The 19,705-nt window shown below is 40.0% G+C and overlaps 3 protein-coding genes across 4 annotated transcripts in view; 1 reads left to right on the top strand and 2 right to left on the bottom strand.

Moving 5' to 3' along the window:
• tram2 (translocation associated membrane protein 2) overlaps positions 1–10,065 on the bottom strand; it is a 12,799-nt gene extending 2,734 nt beyond the window's left edge. Inside the window, exons 1-9 of the mRNA XM_047387227.1 lie at positions 9,863–10,065; positions 7,644–7,707; positions 7,336–7,445; positions 5,925–6,041; positions 5,749–5,807; positions 3,645–3,729; positions 3,387–3,457; positions 3,159–3,263; positions 2,897–3,040 (exon numbers count right to left, since the gene is read on the bottom strand). Coding sequence (XP_047243183.1) covers positions 2,897–3,040; positions 3,159–3,263; positions 3,387–3,457; positions 3,645–3,729; positions 5,749–5,807; positions 5,925–6,041; positions 7,336–7,445; positions 7,644–7,707; positions 9,863–9,982 — 875 coding nt within the window. The 5' untranslated portion in view covers positions 9,983–10,065. The remainder of the gene's footprint in view (positions 1–2,896; positions 3,041–3,158; positions 3,264–3,386; positions 3,458–3,644; positions 3,730–5,748; positions 5,808–5,924; positions 6,042–7,335; positions 7,446–7,643; positions 7,708–9,862) is intronic.
• efhc1 (EF-hand domain (C-terminal) containing 1) overlaps positions 1–16,523 on the top strand; it is a 26,982-nt gene extending 10,459 nt beyond the window's left edge. For both annotated transcript variants that reach the window (XM_047387223.1, XM_047387222.1), the window contains exons 10-11: positions 6,021–6,069; positions 16,370–16,523. In XM_047387223.1, the coding sequence (XP_047243179.1) occupies positions 6,021–6,069; positions 16,370–16,508 (188 nt within the window). In that variant the 3' untranslated portion in view covers positions 16,509–16,523. The remainder of the gene's footprint in view (positions 1–6,020; positions 6,070–16,369) is intronic.
• Positions 16,423–19,705, bottom strand: xkr5a (XK related 5a). Its single transcript, XM_047387228.1, has 6 exons — positions 19,435–19,705; positions 18,332–18,515; positions 17,970–18,154; positions 17,667–17,879; positions 16,707–16,876; positions 16,423–16,562 (listed from the first exon to the last, which is right to left on the bottom strand). The coding sequence occupies exons 1-6, from the start codon at positions 19,568–19,570 to the stop codon at positions 16,548–16,550; spliced, it is 903 nt and encodes a 300-aa protein (XP_047243184.1). The 5' UTR covers positions 19,571–19,705; the 3' UTR covers positions 16,423–16,547.

Genomic DNA, 19,705 nt, shown 5'->3' with positions numbered 1-19,705 from the left:
AACAAAATAAAGGAGATGATTGTAGATTTCAGCAGAAGCTTAGGTCCTTCACTGTTTGCAGCAGGTCTGTTGTGGAGAGTGCCATCTCTTCTGCAATCATCTATTAGGGTAGCAGCATCAGAGTGAGTGACTTAAAAAGCTCAACAAGCTGACAAAGAAGGCTGGCTCTGCTCCAGAGACTGCTCTAGAACCTCTAGAGATAATGGTGCAAAGGACTCTTCATAAAATGAACAACATTATGGAAAACCCCTGAGCATCCTCTTTATACAGACCAGTACAGGAGTGTTGGACCACTTGTTCGCTGAATATTGGACCATTTGCACGTTGCTGGACGCCACTATGCCTTTCCAACGTCATCGGCCATTTTGTACCGCAGGATAGTCTGTCCTACAAATCCCAGCGGGCACGCAGCTGATAGGACAGGGGCGTCGCACCCCTGAGGCCACAGTCAACTATATAGCAGAGGATGAGACGGCCCACCATTGCTTTCAGCTTGGGACCTCGACACGGTTACCACGCAACTGGAGCATCAATTCTGGAGAAGAGATCCCGCGTGGATTTTCATTTATTCTCCTCCGTTGGCCAACGAAAAAGAAAAATTCATGAAAGAAGTTTCTGGAATAAGAAGGCCAGAAATTTCACTTTGCCGATCGAAGACGTGAGTTTAACACGTAACAGAAGAAAAAAAAACCTCACAGAGGTTTCAAGGAGACGGATTGCCACCTTGTTTTGTTCCAGTCGACTGCGGTCGGTCAGATCATATTTTCCCCTTTCGTCAAAGGAGGCCAGAGGACGGAGATTGACCGCTCTTCTTGGAGTAACTGCAGACGCGCAGTAACTCCCTCCCCCCTTTTCCTCACTTGCTGCCCCAGAAGGAAGACTCCACCAAGTAACTCTGTTCTGTTTATTATTTTATTTCTAGTAAAGTAGTGTGGGCAGGGTAGAGATATGTTTTAGTGCGATGTAGAATCGCCACTTATAGTCTAATGTGTTCTGAATTGTATGTGCATGCAACCTTTTTTTTTTTTTTACTTGACTGCTGTTGAATTTCGGAGGCCGCCGAGTCTCGCAAGTTGTGTTTTTACTGTGCGAACACCTGAGAGCAGGTGCGCTGTGAAACTGGACTGCTATAATAACCTTATGGTGAAAATCAACCATTTTCTTTGTCTTCAACTTCATGTTTTACTGGTTTGCCACCAAAAAGGTTTATGATCCTTTGTGTGGGCTGAGTTTACAAATTTGCTTGGGGTTTTTTATGACCGCCTGTGTCCCGCTGAGTTACACTTTGGTAGGGGCGCTCCCAAAGCTTCGTTCAACCATATTCCCTTTTTATTTTGCCATAACTGCTGGTTTGATCCCATACACCCCCACTGCTGTTTTTATTTTTTGTTTAGTTAGATATTTTGCCCTCTTTGATGTAGAACTTTGCATGTTTGATTAGGTTAAGATTATTGAATCGGAATAGCGAGGTGTATCAGGCTGTGATTTAATAAATATTCACGTAGATAAAGAGAAGTCGTTTGTGTTTATTTTGTGCAAGAGTGATTCGTCAGTCAAAATAAGGTTAAAGTTCCCCACCGTCAGAAACGGTTGATTAAACAGTGACATCTCTGGTAATAGTTATCAATTATTACTGAGTATTTAACGGTTGTAATTATCAAAGGCGTTGAGCCACAATTACAACCCCAGAAGACATGCCTGATTTCGATTCATAAATGAGGATTTTTGGTTAAGAAATTGATTTTCTCAAATTATGATTTTTAATTATAATTTTTGATGAATATGAATTAATCAATAATCATAATCCTAACAGGAGATTCTTCCTGCCTACAGCCATCACCATCTACAACAACTCTAAAGAAATCTGTATAATATGACTTACAACAACAATTTCCCTTTAGGATTAATAAAGTATTTTTAACTGAATTAAACTGAATTGTAGAAAGAAATACATTGGGTGTAAATAATTCTATGGACAAAAAATATATCAAAATTTTAACCTTTAATTTTCCAAGTCCTTTTTTTGTGATTTGTTTCAAAAGGCATCTCTAGCTTTTTTCAAAATGAAAGAAAAATATACAGTTTATGTAATTTAAGTGTAATCTGTATCTTCTCAGATTTATGGCATTGATAGAATCAATATGCACCAATGTTGGATGCTGCTCTCCCTGTAACCATTTTTTATTAAAAGACATCCGCACCCTGTTAAATGTGCAAAATTTATAATGCAACGTTTCAGTCACAGTCTATCAAGCAAACACATTACAATGAATAGAAACTCTTTAATGGGAAGTGGTTCTACATGTCTGATCAACATCCTGTCGTCAAAGGGCTTAAAAAAATGCACCATCAAAAATAACAGATTCCTTTAAAAAAAAAAAAAAAAAAAAAAAACATTTTAATGTAAATGATCTCAGTTAGAAATATAAAAATAAACATCTACAAATACCAATAGGTCAATGTGTCAAATGGCAGAAATCCATTTAACATTGTTTAATTTATTGAAGTCACCACCTCTAGATGCCAGATTGACTCATTTAATACCACAAAACCACAATGAGGAGATGAATAATTGTGATCATTAATGCATGTTTCTGCATATTTTTTCAAAGACAACTCATAGAGCTATATGAGCCTGTAGAGGCAAATTCTTCTACACCATTTTAAAGTGGAGTAAAGTCACCCACATCTCCAAAAAATGTATTTTGAGAGCATTGTTTTTTTTTAAACCTTTTCATGATTGGATGTGATTGGTCATATGTTTCCAATTTAAGAGAGATTTTAAGCATTAGAATGTTGCATTATTCTTCTCCTGCGAACCCGTTTCACTTGTGCATTTAGTTTTAAGTACATTCAGATTGTTTTATTGCTCAAAGAAGCCTAAACCTGTCCTCACCTTATCAGGACTGTGTTGAAGTTCCCCATCTCCAAGTCTAGCCCCTGATTTTCGGAACGGGCTAAACCAAAACCCACAGCGAGGAACATCAGGGTCAGAGTGGCCATCCGTGTAAACACAAAGCTCGCCGCCCACAGATCAAACCTGAGCCAAGACAGCAACGTGGCATCATTCAGATTCATCTTGCATGCAGCTGCATTAATGCAAACAAACACTTTATAGCGGAATGAATTAGAGCATATTTAGGAAAGAAACCCCTTACATTTTCTGATGATTCTCATCAGTAAAGTACAAGAGTCTGGCAATGTGGAAGCCCAGTTCTGACACATACTGGAGAAAGAGGAGCACCAGACCCACACGATTCAAACTACACATGATTGAAGAGAAAAATATTCATTCAAAGATATAAAAGCATAGCCACAAACTAAATGAGTTGGCTTGTCTTTGCACTCACGCTCATCAGAGCTAACGCAAACTTCTAGACACTTACTTCAACAAATAAGCTGCAGAGGTGTGCAGCAGATAAAGGCAGATGTACTGCAGCTGACGAGGAATCTCCTCCTGAAAAAAAACAAAGTGTTCCTTTTAGAAACGGGCTAGATTCTCAAATCCTCCATGACATTACCCATCATTCTGTTTAACCCATCTGCATGGAAACTATACAAGATCTCCAAGGAAGGAAATATAAACACAGCTTATCTAGTAACACTCCAGAACTCCTCCTGTTCCCAGGGCCTCCCTGACTGACCTTGCGTACTTTCTGGAAGTAGAGCTCTGGCAGAGCGTGGAGCCAATAGGCCAGCTGAGTGAGGTAGAAAAACTTCACCTGAAACCTTGAGAGCAAACACGCAGACGGGGATGAATGGTGGGTGAGTTAAAGAGAGGAAAAACAGCAAGAAACATGTTCCAGCAGTGTGCGCATAAAATACCGGGGATACTTCTTCTCTGCTAGTTTGGAAACATTATCAGGTTCCTCTGGAAAATATGTCCAACATTATGTAGCATTCGTTTCTTGTTTTTAGTATTTTGTGACACTAGTGGCCTTAATTTTCTTATATTTTTTTTTTAAAGTAGACAGGCAGGAAGTGGGGGGGGGGGGACATGCAGCAGAGGTCTCCGTATATGGGTCGCTACCGCTACGCCACGCCACGCGCCGCCATTTCTTTCTTTTTAAAAGTGTAACTAAAGTGCAATCCTGGCAGGAAATAATATTTGTTCAAAAGATTAGAAGAAGGTAGAGTCGTTTTTTTGTTTGAAAGAACTTGATAATTGAAGGGGTTTTAACCAGTGGTTAAGGGCTTTTGAAGCTGTTCTTTCAGGAATTACCACTTCCTCCATGTAATTCAAATCTTAAAAAAATGAATAAATTAACTTTTTTACAGAGGATTGAGGCTTTTATTTGTCACGTCACTAAAACAAAGAAATAGAAATCATTCAAGAATAAAAAGGGGAACCTAGCTCTATACAGAACACCCTGACCTTCTTTTTGTTTCCTTCATACTCACACAAAATCCCTTTTCATTTTGTGTTTTAATGAAAACACTGTTTACAGACCAGAAAGGCAGGTCAAGGTTCTAAATGAACATTTTGCACTGAAATGTTTAAAAGCATCACTTCTTTTCACTTTTAGGTTTTGTATTTTTCAGTTTCTACATCACCTAAAACTACCCAAATATGCTTACTTATTAAACTGTAAAAAAGAAAAGAAATAACTGGCAATGAAATCAAATAAGTTAAAAACTAGTTATTCTGTTTATACAGATAAGAAAACAATTATTTAAATCCCGTGCTGGTTTGCTGGAGACGTGAGCACTCTTTAATTGTTATGTTGTGGAGAGGCAGAATATAAACCAAATATCCAGAAAAAAAGTAAAAATTGAATTTCCACTTTTACCTCCATAGCTTGGTTATGTGCTTAGCCGGCACTCAAATTATTCACTTAGTCAATTTCAAATACTCCTGACCTTAAGTAGTTATGAGTATGAAGCAAACCTGTCAACATAATCAGTTTCTTCCAACTTTCCTGGACAAAACCAAGGAGATGTCAAAGGACATCAGGAGGAAGGTAGTAAATGTGCACAAGCAAAGGATATATTCTAAAACCATCAGGAGGAAGGTGAGAAGGTGGCGACTGCTGGCACAGATTTAGGGAAATGGAAGATACATAAATTTACCATCAGTCGCAATCAGTCCTGAGTTTCTTCCAACATCTTGCCTCATGAGGTGAGAATGATCATGAGAAAGGCAGAGGAGCTTGAGTTGTTATAGGCTTGAAATCTTGAGATTTATAAAATGCTATTACCATCTTCCTTAACAGAGACTGAAAGCTCACAAGGATAATATAGAGCACCTTTGCAGTTCTCCATTAAACCTTCCTGTTATCTAGTAACGGTTGCTCTCCTTTTTGCAGCCTGAATATTGTTTCCTTTTAAAAAGCTCATCACTGATATTGAAAATAGCTAATTACTTTGAGTCTTCTACATGCAGTAACAGCATCCACACTGGTAGCACTAGTACAGTGCGTTCACTGATCGGAAAAAGGAAATCTAATTTTTCAGTTTCCAACCGGGTGTGTACTGGTCAGGGAAAGTCAAAAAGAAAATCCGCCAATTCTGGTCAGCATCTGATTTCTAAGCACATCTCTGGTACAAACCAGGTGGCCCACCATTAAAAAAAAAAAAACAATAAAATCTAAAAGCATGTTTGGCAGCAAGATACTTATTTCACACAGTGACATGCAAATAATCTTAACTTTTATGTAAATACTTTTTTTCATATCTTCTGGTTAATACAATCACAAAAACAAGCAACTATTTATTTCTTTGAAAAGAGCAAATTTATTTCATATCTACCTGAGATGTGAATGAGGGTAGTTCTCCCAAAGGCTGCCGGGATGCAGGAGATATCCTTCCTGTGAGAAAGGATCGAAACAAAGAACACATGAAACCTTTTGACTGCCTCATATCTGCATGCTAGGGTTTGGGAGTATTATTAAATGGGAAGTGGTGACAGTAAGATTTTCACTCACTGTAATGAGGATGTAGAAACTCCACACGCTCGACACTAAATGAAACACACACAGCTGACCTGACTCATTAAACTTGGTGTTTTTGCTCTTGGACAGGTGAAGGCGGCGGTTCACTTTCTGTGACGAGAACAAAGCAGCAGATCATGTGAGTGACACCGGATCCTGTCATAATGGCCGTCACTGTCATACACAAGGAAGTGTCACTGTAATATCTAACAAAAAAGTAGGGCAAGAAGAGACAGCCGATACTATTTATGGCTGCTGCTGAAAAACACTTCTTTAAAAAAAGGTGTATTCCTTTCAAGACACTTCAGAAAGCTGATGAAAGGTGCTAAAATAAAATCCATGCCTCCTCGGTGACTCGTTTCTCCATAATGACAGTCAGGGTTGTATTTTAAGAACGATCAAATACTGCACTCATCACTTTGGTCCACATAAGCAGTCTTTGCCATGTTTAAAATGAGCTTGAAAACATTTTTGATGTGGTGTGATTCATTGTGTGTTTTCAAATGCAAATCCAATGAGGTTAAATGGGTTTCCTGATTTGAGAGTGGACTTGTGTTGTAGTCTTTCAAATAAATACAAGTATTCATACCCGCTGAATTCTTCACATTTTGTCATGTTACAACTGCAAACTTCAGAATTTTCCTTACAAATATAAATAAGAAAAGTGTGCCGTGTATTTGTATTTAGCACACCTAGAACATTCTACGCTGAGAGTCTCTCCCAGCTTTGCACATCTGGAGACTGAAATGCCCATTTTTCTTCATCGACAAAAAAACTCAACTCTGTCAGATCGGATGGCTTCTGTAAGAATTAGTTTTACTGTGAATTCTTAGTTGGTTTTGGGTCTAGACTTTGACTGGGCCTGTCAAACCCATGAATATGCTTTGATCTAAATCCTTCCATTGCAGCTTGACCGTATGTTTAGGGTTGTTGTCCTGCTTAAAAGGTGAAAATACGCACCAGTTTTAAGACTTGAGCGTTTAGCTTTTTTCATCTTCCCATCAACTATGACCAGCATTCCCACAGCATAATCCTGCCACTGCCATGTTTTACTGTGGAGATGGTGCGTTCAGGGTGATTTCCATTATTAGTTTCACCCCCAACATAGCCTATTTTTATGCAGCCCAAAAAGTGAAAGAGTACATTTTCATTCTTCAATTTTGGTTTTTCCATTTACCTGCTTTTCTCAGCTATGCACAAGTTTAAGGGCTATGAAGTCATTGTAGTTTAGGTAAGCATTTAATTTAGCAAACCTAGAGAAAACTTACAGAATGATGGCAAACATTTGCAATCTTGTATCAGTAATGAGACAAAAAAACATCTTCTCTGGAAATATTAATACAGTAATTAATACAGTTCTGTACTTATGCTATAATACACTGTCTTAGGAAGTTAAGGTACTTACATCCAGAAGATATTCCTGCACTACAGCATGGAGGATGATGGCGATGAAGAAATAGAAGAGGATGGTGGCACAGTCCTTCCATCCATAATGATATGTAGTCACCTCTCCCTCTAAGCACACACAGGAGGGGTGAACACACAAAACACACGGTCTGTGAAAACATCCTGGACAAGCTGACTGCTTCAATACACAATCAAGTGACAATAATGCAGAATATTTATAAAAACAGCAGAATTAAACGTCTGACCGTTGTTTTAGTCACACAAAAGTGTGTTTGAATGCTTAAATATAATTTTTGCACACCATACCTAGTGATAATGTGGTAATGTTGTACTGAGGCTGAATGAAGAGTATGGCTGTCTTTGCTGTTGCCTAAAAGGAAATGAGAAAAAAAAAACAACAGATGATTAAACTTTTTTTCAAAACAATCTCAACAAGTTGATCTTTAAAGTATCATGACAAGATGAGATCAAGCCAGTGGGCAACAGGAGGAACAGAAAGAAGTAAAATGAACTAAAATCACCTACATTTAAAAGACGTAATCATGGGCAATATGCAGTATAGGTGAGATATATATATATTTTTTTTTAATAAGGGGCATGATTCTGAAGAGTTAAAACTGCCAAGACATTATATGAGATGCAAACTTTTTGATTTTCCGAATGCATCTGTTACTTTAATTATACTAGTGTAAAAAGGCTTCAGTGCAATTTTTCTCAGCTAAAGAAATGCATTCCCACAGTATGATGCTGCCACCACCGTGGTAATACTGTGATCAAATTGAAGTGCAGCTATAGTTTTCAGCCATGCACGGTGTTATGCATGCAAGCAAAAAAGTTCCTTCATCATCATCTAACTAGAGCACCTTCTTCCACATGTTCACATTGTTCCCTACATGACCTGTTGCAAGCTACAAACTGAACTTAATGCTTTTCTTACTATTAACAAATGACTGGTGTAATTAGATCACAATCTGTTTAAAAGACTAGACTGTATCAAAATTAATTGGACTAATATGAATTGAATTTGGACCCAGCTGTAAGTCACACAATTGTTCTCCACTGAATCACCATGTGTTTTGGGTGGCCACAAAGTTTACATGTAGGCCAAAAAGTACTTATTTGTTCTCATCTAAAAAGAGTAGCAACCTCCACAATCACAAATAACTGATGTAACTGGATCAGAATCCAAGCGTATGATTGGATGTATAACAATGAATTGGGTGGATATAACCTGAATTTGGACAATGCTGGATTTTGTACAACTGGATACGAATTAGACAGGTAACTTGACATAGCATTCATTGTGAATTGGTGTTATTAACACTTTTTAAAACAAAATCTGACAAGAAAATCAAAGTGAATTGCAGCCCATGCTCACATTAAAAGGCTGAAATCTTCTACAGCATGAAACATTAAGCAATTAAACCATAGTCTGTATCTGCTTGCTTCTGTTTAAAGTAGTCGAAGCTGTCAACACAGCATGTTGAGAAAAACAAGTCAGTGGATTTGTTCTGTTTGCTGGGGGTATGTGACCTGCTGGAACTACATTTAAAAACCAACTTCATTTGCAAACCATAGTTCCCAGTTTCTTCTGAAACCAGAAAAACAAGGAAATCCCCTTCAAATTATTCTCAACTCGACCAGCTGTGTGATCACAACCGGAGTTCCGGACAGAAACTTTAAAAACCCTGTGTGGGTGGTGCTGGTGGTGGCTTTAGCCATGTTCTAGGAGAGCCGGGTCCAACATGAACCATCTAACTGAATGTCGGCGGGGAAATCGCGTCTGGTCCAAGCAGTCTTTAGAGTTGCTTAAGCCAAAGTGGCCAAGAAGCAGCGGATCAGGGTGAGACGTGGCAGTTAACTTAACAGATAAAGTAAGCGACAAAAAAAGCAAGTAACTTCCGCTACAGCCCTTCAAAATAAATACAAGAGGCGTTTCAATTACGAGGGCGCGATGGATGTGCTTTTATTTTGAAAGTGGGAACCGCTTATTTCCGGTATAGTTTTGAATTTTTGATGCAGTTCATAAAGTTTGTTACAACACTGTTTACTGCAAAGAAACAGTCGTAAAACAGAAAAAAAAAAATTCAATCTTTACTGGAAACAAAAAGGTAATTACGGAGACAGTATGTTAATGAAAAAAATAAAGTGATGTGCTATTAAAGATACTTAACCCTAAACTCAAATGCGTAATATTTCACTATAAAAAGCAGCTCATAGTATTCCTTTCTGTTTTTTTCTGCATTTCAATAAAACTATTTTTAGCTGTGTACCTCCTCAGTCAGAAAAGCAGCACTTACTGCTAACAAAACCTGCAAAAAAGTACATCTAACAGCGGTGCTATTCTCGTTATATTGGTCATTGTGAATGAACCTGTGAGGCAGTCTGCACATAAATCGACTGAGACAGAGAGCAATCCAGCTCTCATCAGTGCCGGAGAGGACGCACAAACCTGCCTTCTTAAAACAGCTGAAAGAGGCAAACACAGACAAGGGAAGAAAAGAAAGAATCAGAGTTCATGTCACCTCAAACATCAGCCCGATCAGAATGAAAATCACCAGGCTGAACACGATGTCGGCATGGTTCTGGATGAGGAACTCCTGGCTGAAGAACGGGTAGCTCTTGTTTCTCCGGCGGAATGCCATGTCAGCTCGCTGATTTTAGAAATCTGACAAAATCTTTCGGCTCTGCGAAGTTCAGGAGTTAACTTTCGCGGCGGTTTGCGCATGCGCCTCGTCTTAAAGGGCGAGTGCCATAAATACCTTTAAGGCCATTTAGGTCGTAAAGGTAGTTAGGCCCTTTTACACAAGTATCTTTCTTTAGAACAAAACCTGAGGCAGTTGTAATATTCTGCAATTTTTTACACCTAAGCAATTCTTTAAAAATATTTGGTTAGAGGTTATAAACAAGATGAATGAAAAATAATGATTGTACATACTTGATTAAAGTGCAAATATAAAAGCATAACAGGCATGGAGCATTTATAAACTTTTCAAAATTTCTTCGAAGCCAACAATCAGTTTGTTGAGAAAATAATCTATGAATTGGTAAATAAAACTGCAAAAGTATTTGTTTCTGAGTCAGGTCTTGCAGCCTCTAAATGCCTTTCCACCAGGATTACATTGTACTTAGCTGCACTCACCTTTCCATCAGCTTTAAACAACTTCCCTTTCACTGCAGAACCAAAGTATTCCCACAACATGATACAGCCACCACCATGCTTAATAGTGGGAATGGTGGTCATTCATTGAGCGGTATCAGATTAAATAGGGCCATATATACCAGATTCTTTTTCACTTTATGCTGCTCTACTGCATACATTATTATAACATGACAAAATGTAGAAGTCCTCAAGGGGTGCAAATACTTTTGCAAGGCCCTGCCTTTGTATTAGCAGAAGTCCATCTTAGTGGACTAGTTTTTCAACTAGGCACTGCCTTTATTTCAAAGCATGAATCATATCTAGATATTTTTTTTTAAAGTTCAGGAATGAGTGCTTTAAGTACTAATTAGTTCTTGACTTATGTCATTATTACAATTACTTATGCTGCCACAACACCTGCCACATTTAAAGTTAATTGATTTTTATTGCAGTAGATTTTTTCACTGTCTCACAGTAAATAAATTACAAAAAATAATTGAGGAAAGAAATACCACAGTAGGAAACACAATTAACAACACAAGAATGTAGCTATTTGACTAAATTTGTTTATATCTATAGTCAGAGCAATGATTAATATGTCTAAAACAACTGGAACATTAACAAGGCTGGACAAGGTCTGAGTTTTAAGGCTGTTGAACACAGCTTTTTTAGTTGTACTGAGAATACTAAAGGAAAATGTGTGTATTTGGTATTTGGCCTGTGCTGTGAAACAAAAATAAGACTAGCTGCAAATACTTTATGTTAAATGACTTGAACTGGAATCAGGAACAAATAGAAATTTTTGTTTAGCCCTTTAGTTCCTATTTATCCCAGGAACTATCCTAAACAATTAAAGAAACAATAAGTCCACTCACTCAAACATGTAGATAGTTTATTGCTCATTTCAAGCCACCAGTGGCCTTGGGCATAGTTCAAAATGCCACACAGGCATTGTTCCACGTCTTTCCTGTTTCAGAACAGTGCTTCTAATAAAAGTTTGTCACTTGAAAATAGCAATCAAGAGCAAATAAATAAAAAAGTCACCACAAATATCTCATAAGCACATGGTTCATTATGTCTTACAGTAGACGAGGTTGTGCCTGAGATACTATTGTTGTTTTTCAACATGTTATTTCTATAAGTTATATAGCAATTACATGGTCAACATGTAACAGACAAAAAGATAAAAACATCACAGTTTTATTTAGATGAACCACTAGCTCTGCTCAAAGCAATACCATTTCACACCATATGAGAAACACAGCTTATTAATATCAGATGAATGTAGTGAAGTCCTACTTTTTAAGTTAAACATTAGATATAAAAAAAAAAACACAGCATCCCAGCCAAAACAGATGATATAGATTAAAGATACTTGTGCTTTTAAAAAGCCATAAAGATATGGCTTACATTGAGATAGTTTCAGAGGTCAGACACGCCCCTCACTGAAACGCTTGCAGCGATATTAATGTTTCGGTATGTTTTACTGAAACTCTCCATTGTTTGGGAGTACAGAGCTGCTGCATATTTCAAAATGTTTTAAATGCAATTAATGTGTACAGTGCTTTGAATAAGTACTCACAGCCCTTGAACCTTTCCACATTCGCCATGTTGCAACCACAAATTCCAGTGTATTTAATTGGAATTGTATGCAATAGACCAACACAAAATAGTGCATAATTGTGAAGTGAAAGGAAATATTTACCCGGTTTTCAAGGATTTTTGCAAATAAAAATGCCAAAATGTGTTGTGCATTCATATTCGCCCCCCTTTACTCTGATACCACAAAATCTAGTGGAACCAATCGCCTTCAGAAATCACCTCATTACAAAATACAGTCCATTTTTGTGTAATTTCAAGTCAGCATAAACACAGCTGTTCTGTGAAGGTCTCAGCGGTTTGTTGGAGAACATTACTAAACACAAAGCACCCTGGAAACCAAGTTGAGGACAAGTTTAAAGCAGGTTTACCTTATATTCCAAACTCTGAACATCTCATGGAACGCTGTTTAATCTATTATCTAAATATAAAGAGCCTGGCACAGCTGCAAACCTATCAAGACATGACGGTCCTGCTAAACCGATAAGCCAGGTAAAATGTAACTTTTTCACCTAAATAAGAAAGGTGTGACAGAAAATGACCACTGCACTCAGCCTGAAAACGTCATGGTGCCACCATCATGCTGTGGTGATGATACTCTTCAGCAAGGACATGGAAGTTGGTCAGAGTTGATGGGAATATCACTAGAGCTATATAAGGGGAATTCCTGGAAGGAAGACTGAGATAAAGGTTCGCTTTAAACATACAGCCCAAGTTACAATGCTGTAGATCAAAGGATATTCATGTGTTAGAATGGTGTTAACTGATTGAGAATCTGTAGCAAGAGATTAAAAGCTTGAGGTATAAGAAAAAAAATCCACCTCTAAATGTGAAATGCAAGTCATACATTTCTGATTTTTTGTTGAAAAAACTGGGAAACCATGAATAACGTTCCTTCGACTTCACAAATCTGTACCATCACATAAAATCCCAGTAAAACACAGGAGTATGTTGTTGTAACCTAACAAAATGTAAAACATTTCAAAGGGTACTTTTGCAAGGCACCGTACTTATCTATTAAGTAATCACAGTCATGTGGAGGCTGCTTGTCTTTTTTGCACAGTATAATTACAAAGTTAAGACTGAAGTTTAGCTGCCAAAATAAAGAGCATAAATATTTAATGAATGTGGGGGCAGGAGGTCTGCTCATATGCCATTCCCGTCAGAAGAACGTCAAATTTTCCTTTTAAAAAAACATTGATAGTTTCAGTCTTTCCAACATTTGGAAGCAATGCATTTTTAAGAAGGGTAATGGTATGAGAAAAATAGATGCTATTTTAGGATTGTTCTCTATTACATGTAGTGCTAAATATCCAATATACTGACATAAAGAGGTGGAATCACAGTTTTCATCCTTCGACAATGAAAAGAGGATGAAGCTGGTGCGCTCCATTAATGTCAGATAAGCTGCTGTTCTGAACTTGTTCCCTGATTGTGCCACAAGACAGCTAGAAGGTATCGTCTTCATCTCTGCGGGACAATATGAGCTGCCTCCTTGGACCTGTCAGATGGGTGACGCTGGGAGGAGAATCCGACACCCCACAGTCCAGTTTAGGAGTGGAAGTGCAGCGCGGTCCGACACGGCTCATAAGTCCACGCACGTCTCTGTGAAGAGCCGGATCGCTGGGGATGGAGCTGAGACGAACTCCCTGTTCTAGACCCCCAATGTCTCGGTCTAAACGGGGGTTACTGGCGCTGCTGGGGGACTGGGGGTCAGCACTGAAGTATAATGTGGAACTTGATTCTGTAGGGCAGTAATAAGGCTCCGGGCTGTCTCCGAAAACAGACTTACCCTCCGGGGAGCTGCGCTTGAACTCAGATGCGGGTGACTCCATGGAGCTCTCCATCTCCAGACTGTCATCCTCTTCCTCAGGTCGTTCGGTCGAAGTGGGTTCGCTCACGGTCTGAAACTCGTCTTTGCAGTCCGAAAGCGGCGCCAGGTCCTTACCCTGGGACTCAGAGGTGGAGACCCCCTCACAGCTGCCTTCAGCAGTAAAGGTGATGCCCTCATTGCTTTTAAACTCTTGGTTGTACTCCTCCATGTCTAGCATGGCCGCTGGCCCACCGGCACCATAAGCCCTGTTGATTTTACAGAGATCTCCAGTTTTTAGGGCCAGACGGATCAGGAGCCAGTGGTGGTGGAAGCAAGGGCAGGAACTGTTAGAGTGTCCTTGACAGTTTCCTGGGTGCTCCAACAGAGATCCAGCCATGCCAGACAGGGAGAAGCTGCCATGATTCTGAACAGAAGAAGCTGGCAGACTTTTGTCTCCAAGAGAGAAGGAGGACTCCCCTTGTTCTATGCATGTGCTGCCCATCTGATGCCGGTTTGTGCCTTGGGAGATTTCTGTAGACTTGGGATGGAGGAACCGGTAGTATAGGACCAAAGAGGTGGCTCCTTGGAAGCAAAAGGAGAGGAAAGAACTACGTTTAGTTCCTATTTATTTCCTGGGTTAGGCAAACAGTTCAAATACAGCACTTTCCAACCCTTTTCCACCCCTGTTAAAGAATTAAGGACCTTTAAAATAGTTCACCCTTTATTGCTGTAGCATAATCTTACAATACAATTTTGAAAAATCCAACCTTTTATTTCACAATATATTTAAACATATATCAATTTAGTGTGTGCTTAACAATTTGAGTTTTGATTTGGCAACATGTACTGGATCATCATCCCACTTAAAGACCCAGTGCTGCCCATTCTTTTGCAAGAGGCTATCAGATTTCTTTGTATAAATCACTGGTAATCAGTTCATGGTGTGACGCACTCTCACAAGGCAGCCAGGAGCCTTTAGCCTCAGAACTCTAGTTGTTTTAAACTTTTTAATTATTTCTCTGACTGTAAATATGGACAAGTTTAGGTGGGCAGCTAATTTCTTGTAGCCATTTCCTGACCTATGAACATCAACACAAATCTGGGGAACTTTTATGGCCTGTTCTCTTCTATTTCCCATTTTGAAGAGTATCTAGGTGAAATGGACTTATGTTTCACATCATATTTAACTTTCATAGAAACATGAAATCTGGATTAACAACCTCCTAAGGCCAACGGTTCAAAAAAACTTTGCCGGTTCATATATGATGTCATTCCCAGTTAGCACATGTGCACAGGAAAACCACCAGTTCAAGTTATCTTCCAGTTCATAACTGTACCTACTATATTAACCAATATAAAATCGATTGACTTATCAATATAATACATGTTTAGAGTTAAGGGTAGAGGTATGTGTACGCGTTAGGACAAGTAAGACCAAAAAATGCCTAACGGTGGTGGGCCTGATAATGCATTAGGCATGAGAATGATGCATGCAGCGGGATACTTCTCATTCATCCTTCCTTCCTTCTTTTGTTGGCTATTTTGGTGGCTGGTAACCAATGTATGAGTGCCTTACCACCACCTACTAGGATAGTAGGTAAACAGAGACACATCCCAGCCTTTGGATGGGATTTTATTTCTTCTTTATCATTTTAAAGAGCGGCTGGGACAAATGGGCCACGCTTTACTAATTAAAAGTTCCCTGTTCCTTTAATGAACCTTAAAAATAAAGAAAATCAATTGAAAATAAATGCTTCAGTTTATTTTACAGGCGGGTTGCAAATTAGAGTGGCACCAGTGAAAAGTGTTTCGTTATGTCAGACTTTCTCCGCATTTAATAAATGTATTCAAAATAAAGGTTGGGTTGATCTAGGCACTCTGACTGTTAAGTGTTCATCAGAGAGACATCCTGAGGAAAGAAACTGTCTCTGTGGCGGTTCATCCTAAAGGTAAGAGTTCACAGGACTGACTGAATGACAGCCAAGCAGAAGATATCCAGTGGAAGGTCGTACTTTTCGAATTGCCACAGGTAGTACAGTGTCTGCTGGGCCTTCTTCTGAACAGTGTCTGTCTGAGAACCATCTCAGGTCTCGATAAAAGGTGGTTCCTAGGAACAGAAGGTGATCCACCGCATACACACTATTGTTGAGGATGGTAAGAGGAGAGAGTGTGGGGGGTGTTCTCCGGTAGTCCATCATCATCTCCACTGTCTTGAACAGGTTAAGCCCCAAGTGGTTTTGACCACACAAGTGGGCCAGGCCCAGTGTTATTTAGTTAAGATAAATTGGTTTACATATGATCTTAGCAGTTTCAGATACTTCAGATGATCAATTTGCTACCTTGGCAACAACACAGGAAACTATAATTTATTAAAAGTTATTTTTAACAGTTCTGAATCCCCGCATGGGGTTTTCTGATTCCATAGCTTTTATTATCATCATTATTAACAGAATCTGATTGGTTTCTGATTCTGTGCAGATGCTGCAGACAAAATGACTCACCAAGGAAAAAGCTGCACAGCGCAGAGGTGGGAAGGGTCATGCTATCCCATGACGCTTCGCTCAGGAAGTCGGAGGCGGCCAACAGCAGAGTGATATTCTCTACGAGCATGAACTAAAGGGAGACGGAGAAGGTCATCACTCATTTGCAGTCAGCTTCACGTCACTGCAAGCTGAGGACACAGAGGTGAGGATGACGGTGCAAACAATTTGGTTTATATAAGCATGTGTGTCCTTGCTGCTCACTGCGTGGGATCACTAGACACACTAGTGCACAGCATATGAAACCATTTTCTGTAAAACAAGTACTTTCTTACAGCATAAAAGCTAGCCATACGAAAGCGCGAGGGTCCATCTTTGACGTTGAGGAAGAGGAAGACGTGGATGAGCCCTAGGACGCCATTAAAGGCACGCCAACACCAGTGACCAGTGCAAATGTCGGGCTGCTGTGATACTAGCCAGAAGGAGGCGGTGAGCCAGTGAAAACCTGGAGATCAGAGAAAAATAGACTGAAATCAGAGACCTATGCTTAGTGTGTACACTAATGTAAACAAGCAGCAAATAAATGAGAGGTCATTAGAAACATTAGAATTTCAATAAAATACATTGCCTTGTTATGTATGTTATTCAAATTTGAGAAAATAAATCAGCACTGTGTAGTGCATGATTGTGAAGTGGTGTCAAAAGGATGCATTGTTTTCAACCTTTTATATAAAGGATTTGTAAACCGCTCATCACCCTGAAAACACCACCACCACAGTGAAACATGGTGGTGGCATCATCATGCTGTGGGGATGCTTTTCTTCAGCAGTGGAAGGGAAGCTGTTCGGAGCTGATGGGAAGATGGATGGAGCAATAAAGGGCATTCCTGGAATAAAACCTGTTTTAGGCTGCAAAAGCTTTGAGACTGGGGTGGAGGTTCACATTCCAGCAGGACAATGACACCAAAACTACAAGAAGAGCTGAAAAAGAGTGGTTTAAATCAACGCACATTCATCTGTTGGAATGGCCCAGTCAAATCTGAAAACGTTTGAGCTATCTGAAGGGACAAATAGGCAACCATTTCAGTCTCTACAACTCAAATGCTGAAAGAGACATACCCCAAAAAATTTTCAGCTGCAGCAAAATGTGTTTCTACAAATGACTGACTCGGGCATTTGAAAACAAATGCACATTGCAGATTTTGTGCTGGTTTATCACATATAATCTCAGTAAAATACAAAGAAGTTTGTGTTGTAACAAAACGGCATTAGAGAACCTTCCTTGTTTGCGCTCACCTGCTACTCCACAAACCCACCAGTTGAAGACTCTGGCAAAGAACATGAGACAGATCACCCTGGCACCTAACATGCCTGCTCTCCAGACAAGCTGGCACAGCAGGGCTGCTGGCGGCATGGCCAAGTGGCCTGGTCGTATCAGACAGCAGGCTCGGCTGTACAGCACCAGGGCCCAGGAAATGGACAGCACGCATAAGCCACAGCAATATGCCACTGAGTGTTAAACAGAAGCAAAGCATTAGACATTAAAATTATGCCTCGAACAGGATAGTGAGCCAATAATCCACTGAAAGATCAGTTTACCTGGTGACATTATCCCCACATCTGTAGACACAACTACATATGCCTGCAGCAGGCTCTGAGGCAGTGTAAGGACAAGTGCCTCCAGCAGCCAAAGGGCAGCAACATCTGCCTGCTGCATGACAGCAGCACCAAGTTCAGCCACCGAGCCCTGCATATGCAGCACAGACCTCATGCAGTCCCATAACCTGCCAAAAGAGGGAGTCAGAGACAAACACCTGAACAGGGATAACCTTCTCAATGACAGAATGATGTGAAAATCTGGTTTCATGTCTACACTCTGACAGACAGTCATATCTCACCAAACATGCTGGATGTGCTTAAATGACATAAATCCTAACATGCTGGAGTTGCAAAGATCATACCTTTTAAAGATGCCCAAGTGTAGTATGTGTATGACAGAGAGGTAGAATCGCCTTTCATCTCCATCATCATAGTACCACTTCACGCTTAGCAGCTGAACTGCTGTCCCAGGAAGAAAAAGGCCAAGTGTGAGGCCCGCCCACTGCGTCTCCTCGTTCCAAAGGTAGAATCCTATACAGTAGATCACTGAAGCACACAAACAAAAGACAAGCAGGATGCAGGTTTGTGCAAGAATTTAAAGTGCAATTTGTCTAGTAAAGTGTCTTGAGATGACATTTGTTGTAAATTGGCACAGTGTAAATACAATTAATGGAACTGAACTGAGTGAAAGCATTGCATGTGTTAGGATTCATTGCCAACTGCACAGATTGTAAAGGGCAAACAGATCCCCCACAAATACTATCATAATGTCTGAATCCTGGCTTTGATGAAAACGTCAAACATTTGTTTCATAAATTGATGTTGCTCAGAAACGAGAGATTCACAAAAGTGTGTGTTGTCCAAGCAGCAGCACAGTATTTTTATCTACAGGGAATGGTATACCTGCAGAACACAAAGTCACACTTTGTACAGATCCAGTCATCTTTCTGGTGTCATGACCTTGGCTCATTGATCTACTTGTTCAGGGAGACACTGAGCTGACACAGATCACAGGTGGGATGAGAACAGCACCAAAGTTAATATTTGACTAATACTGACCAAAATGTAAGGAATTGGTATGGCATAAAGATCATAAAAATGTGAAGAAATTTTATATTTTTCTATGAATGGTATTTATGGAGAGTGGTTGGATGTAAGTAGGCTTGAGTAGGTGAAGCTGATGGGGGACACCTTCAGGTGTTTACCCCAGTTTCTCGCTGAGGTAAACAATGTCCAGGCTTTCTGTTCACTCTAGTAATAGCTGTGTTACATCTTTACCTGCTTCCACCTGTATTCAATGCTTCGTGAAAGGGCTATACGCCATGTTTCCATGAATGTAGCTAAAACCATCACAGCGTATACTGAAACGTGCCATCTTGATTTTTTTTTTTTTTTTTTTTGCCTGTTTTTATTTTATTTTTTAAACAGAGCGCGAACGCCGCCCGCAAGCTAGCTGCCCACTTACGTGCGCTCCGCTCGGCCACGATAACCAGCGCCGACACGCCGAGCAGGACAGCCTGGCACCATGCTATCCAGCAGCCGCTCCGCCGGGCCGCTGACGGCATCCTGCGGGCGAACGCTCCCGGAGCAGCGTTTATCATGTTGCGGATATGTGGGAGCGAGGACCAGCCGGGAACATGATCCTGGACATCCTTCTCTCCTGGTACATCCTCTCCCTTCTTCTTCTTCTTCTTCTTCTTCTCCCGCTGCCTGACCGCCCCTTCTGTCCCTGCACC

Source organism: Girardinichthys multiradiatus, chromosome 15, assembly GCF_021462225.1.
Source record: "Girardinichthys multiradiatus isolate DD_20200921_A chromosome 15, DD_fGirMul_XY1, whole genome shotgun sequence".
Taxonomy (NCBI): domain Eukaryota; kingdom Metazoa; phylum Chordata; class Actinopteri; order Cyprinodontiformes; family Goodeidae; genus Girardinichthys; species Girardinichthys multiradiatus.
This window is presented reverse-complemented; position numbering and strand designations above follow the sequence as displayed.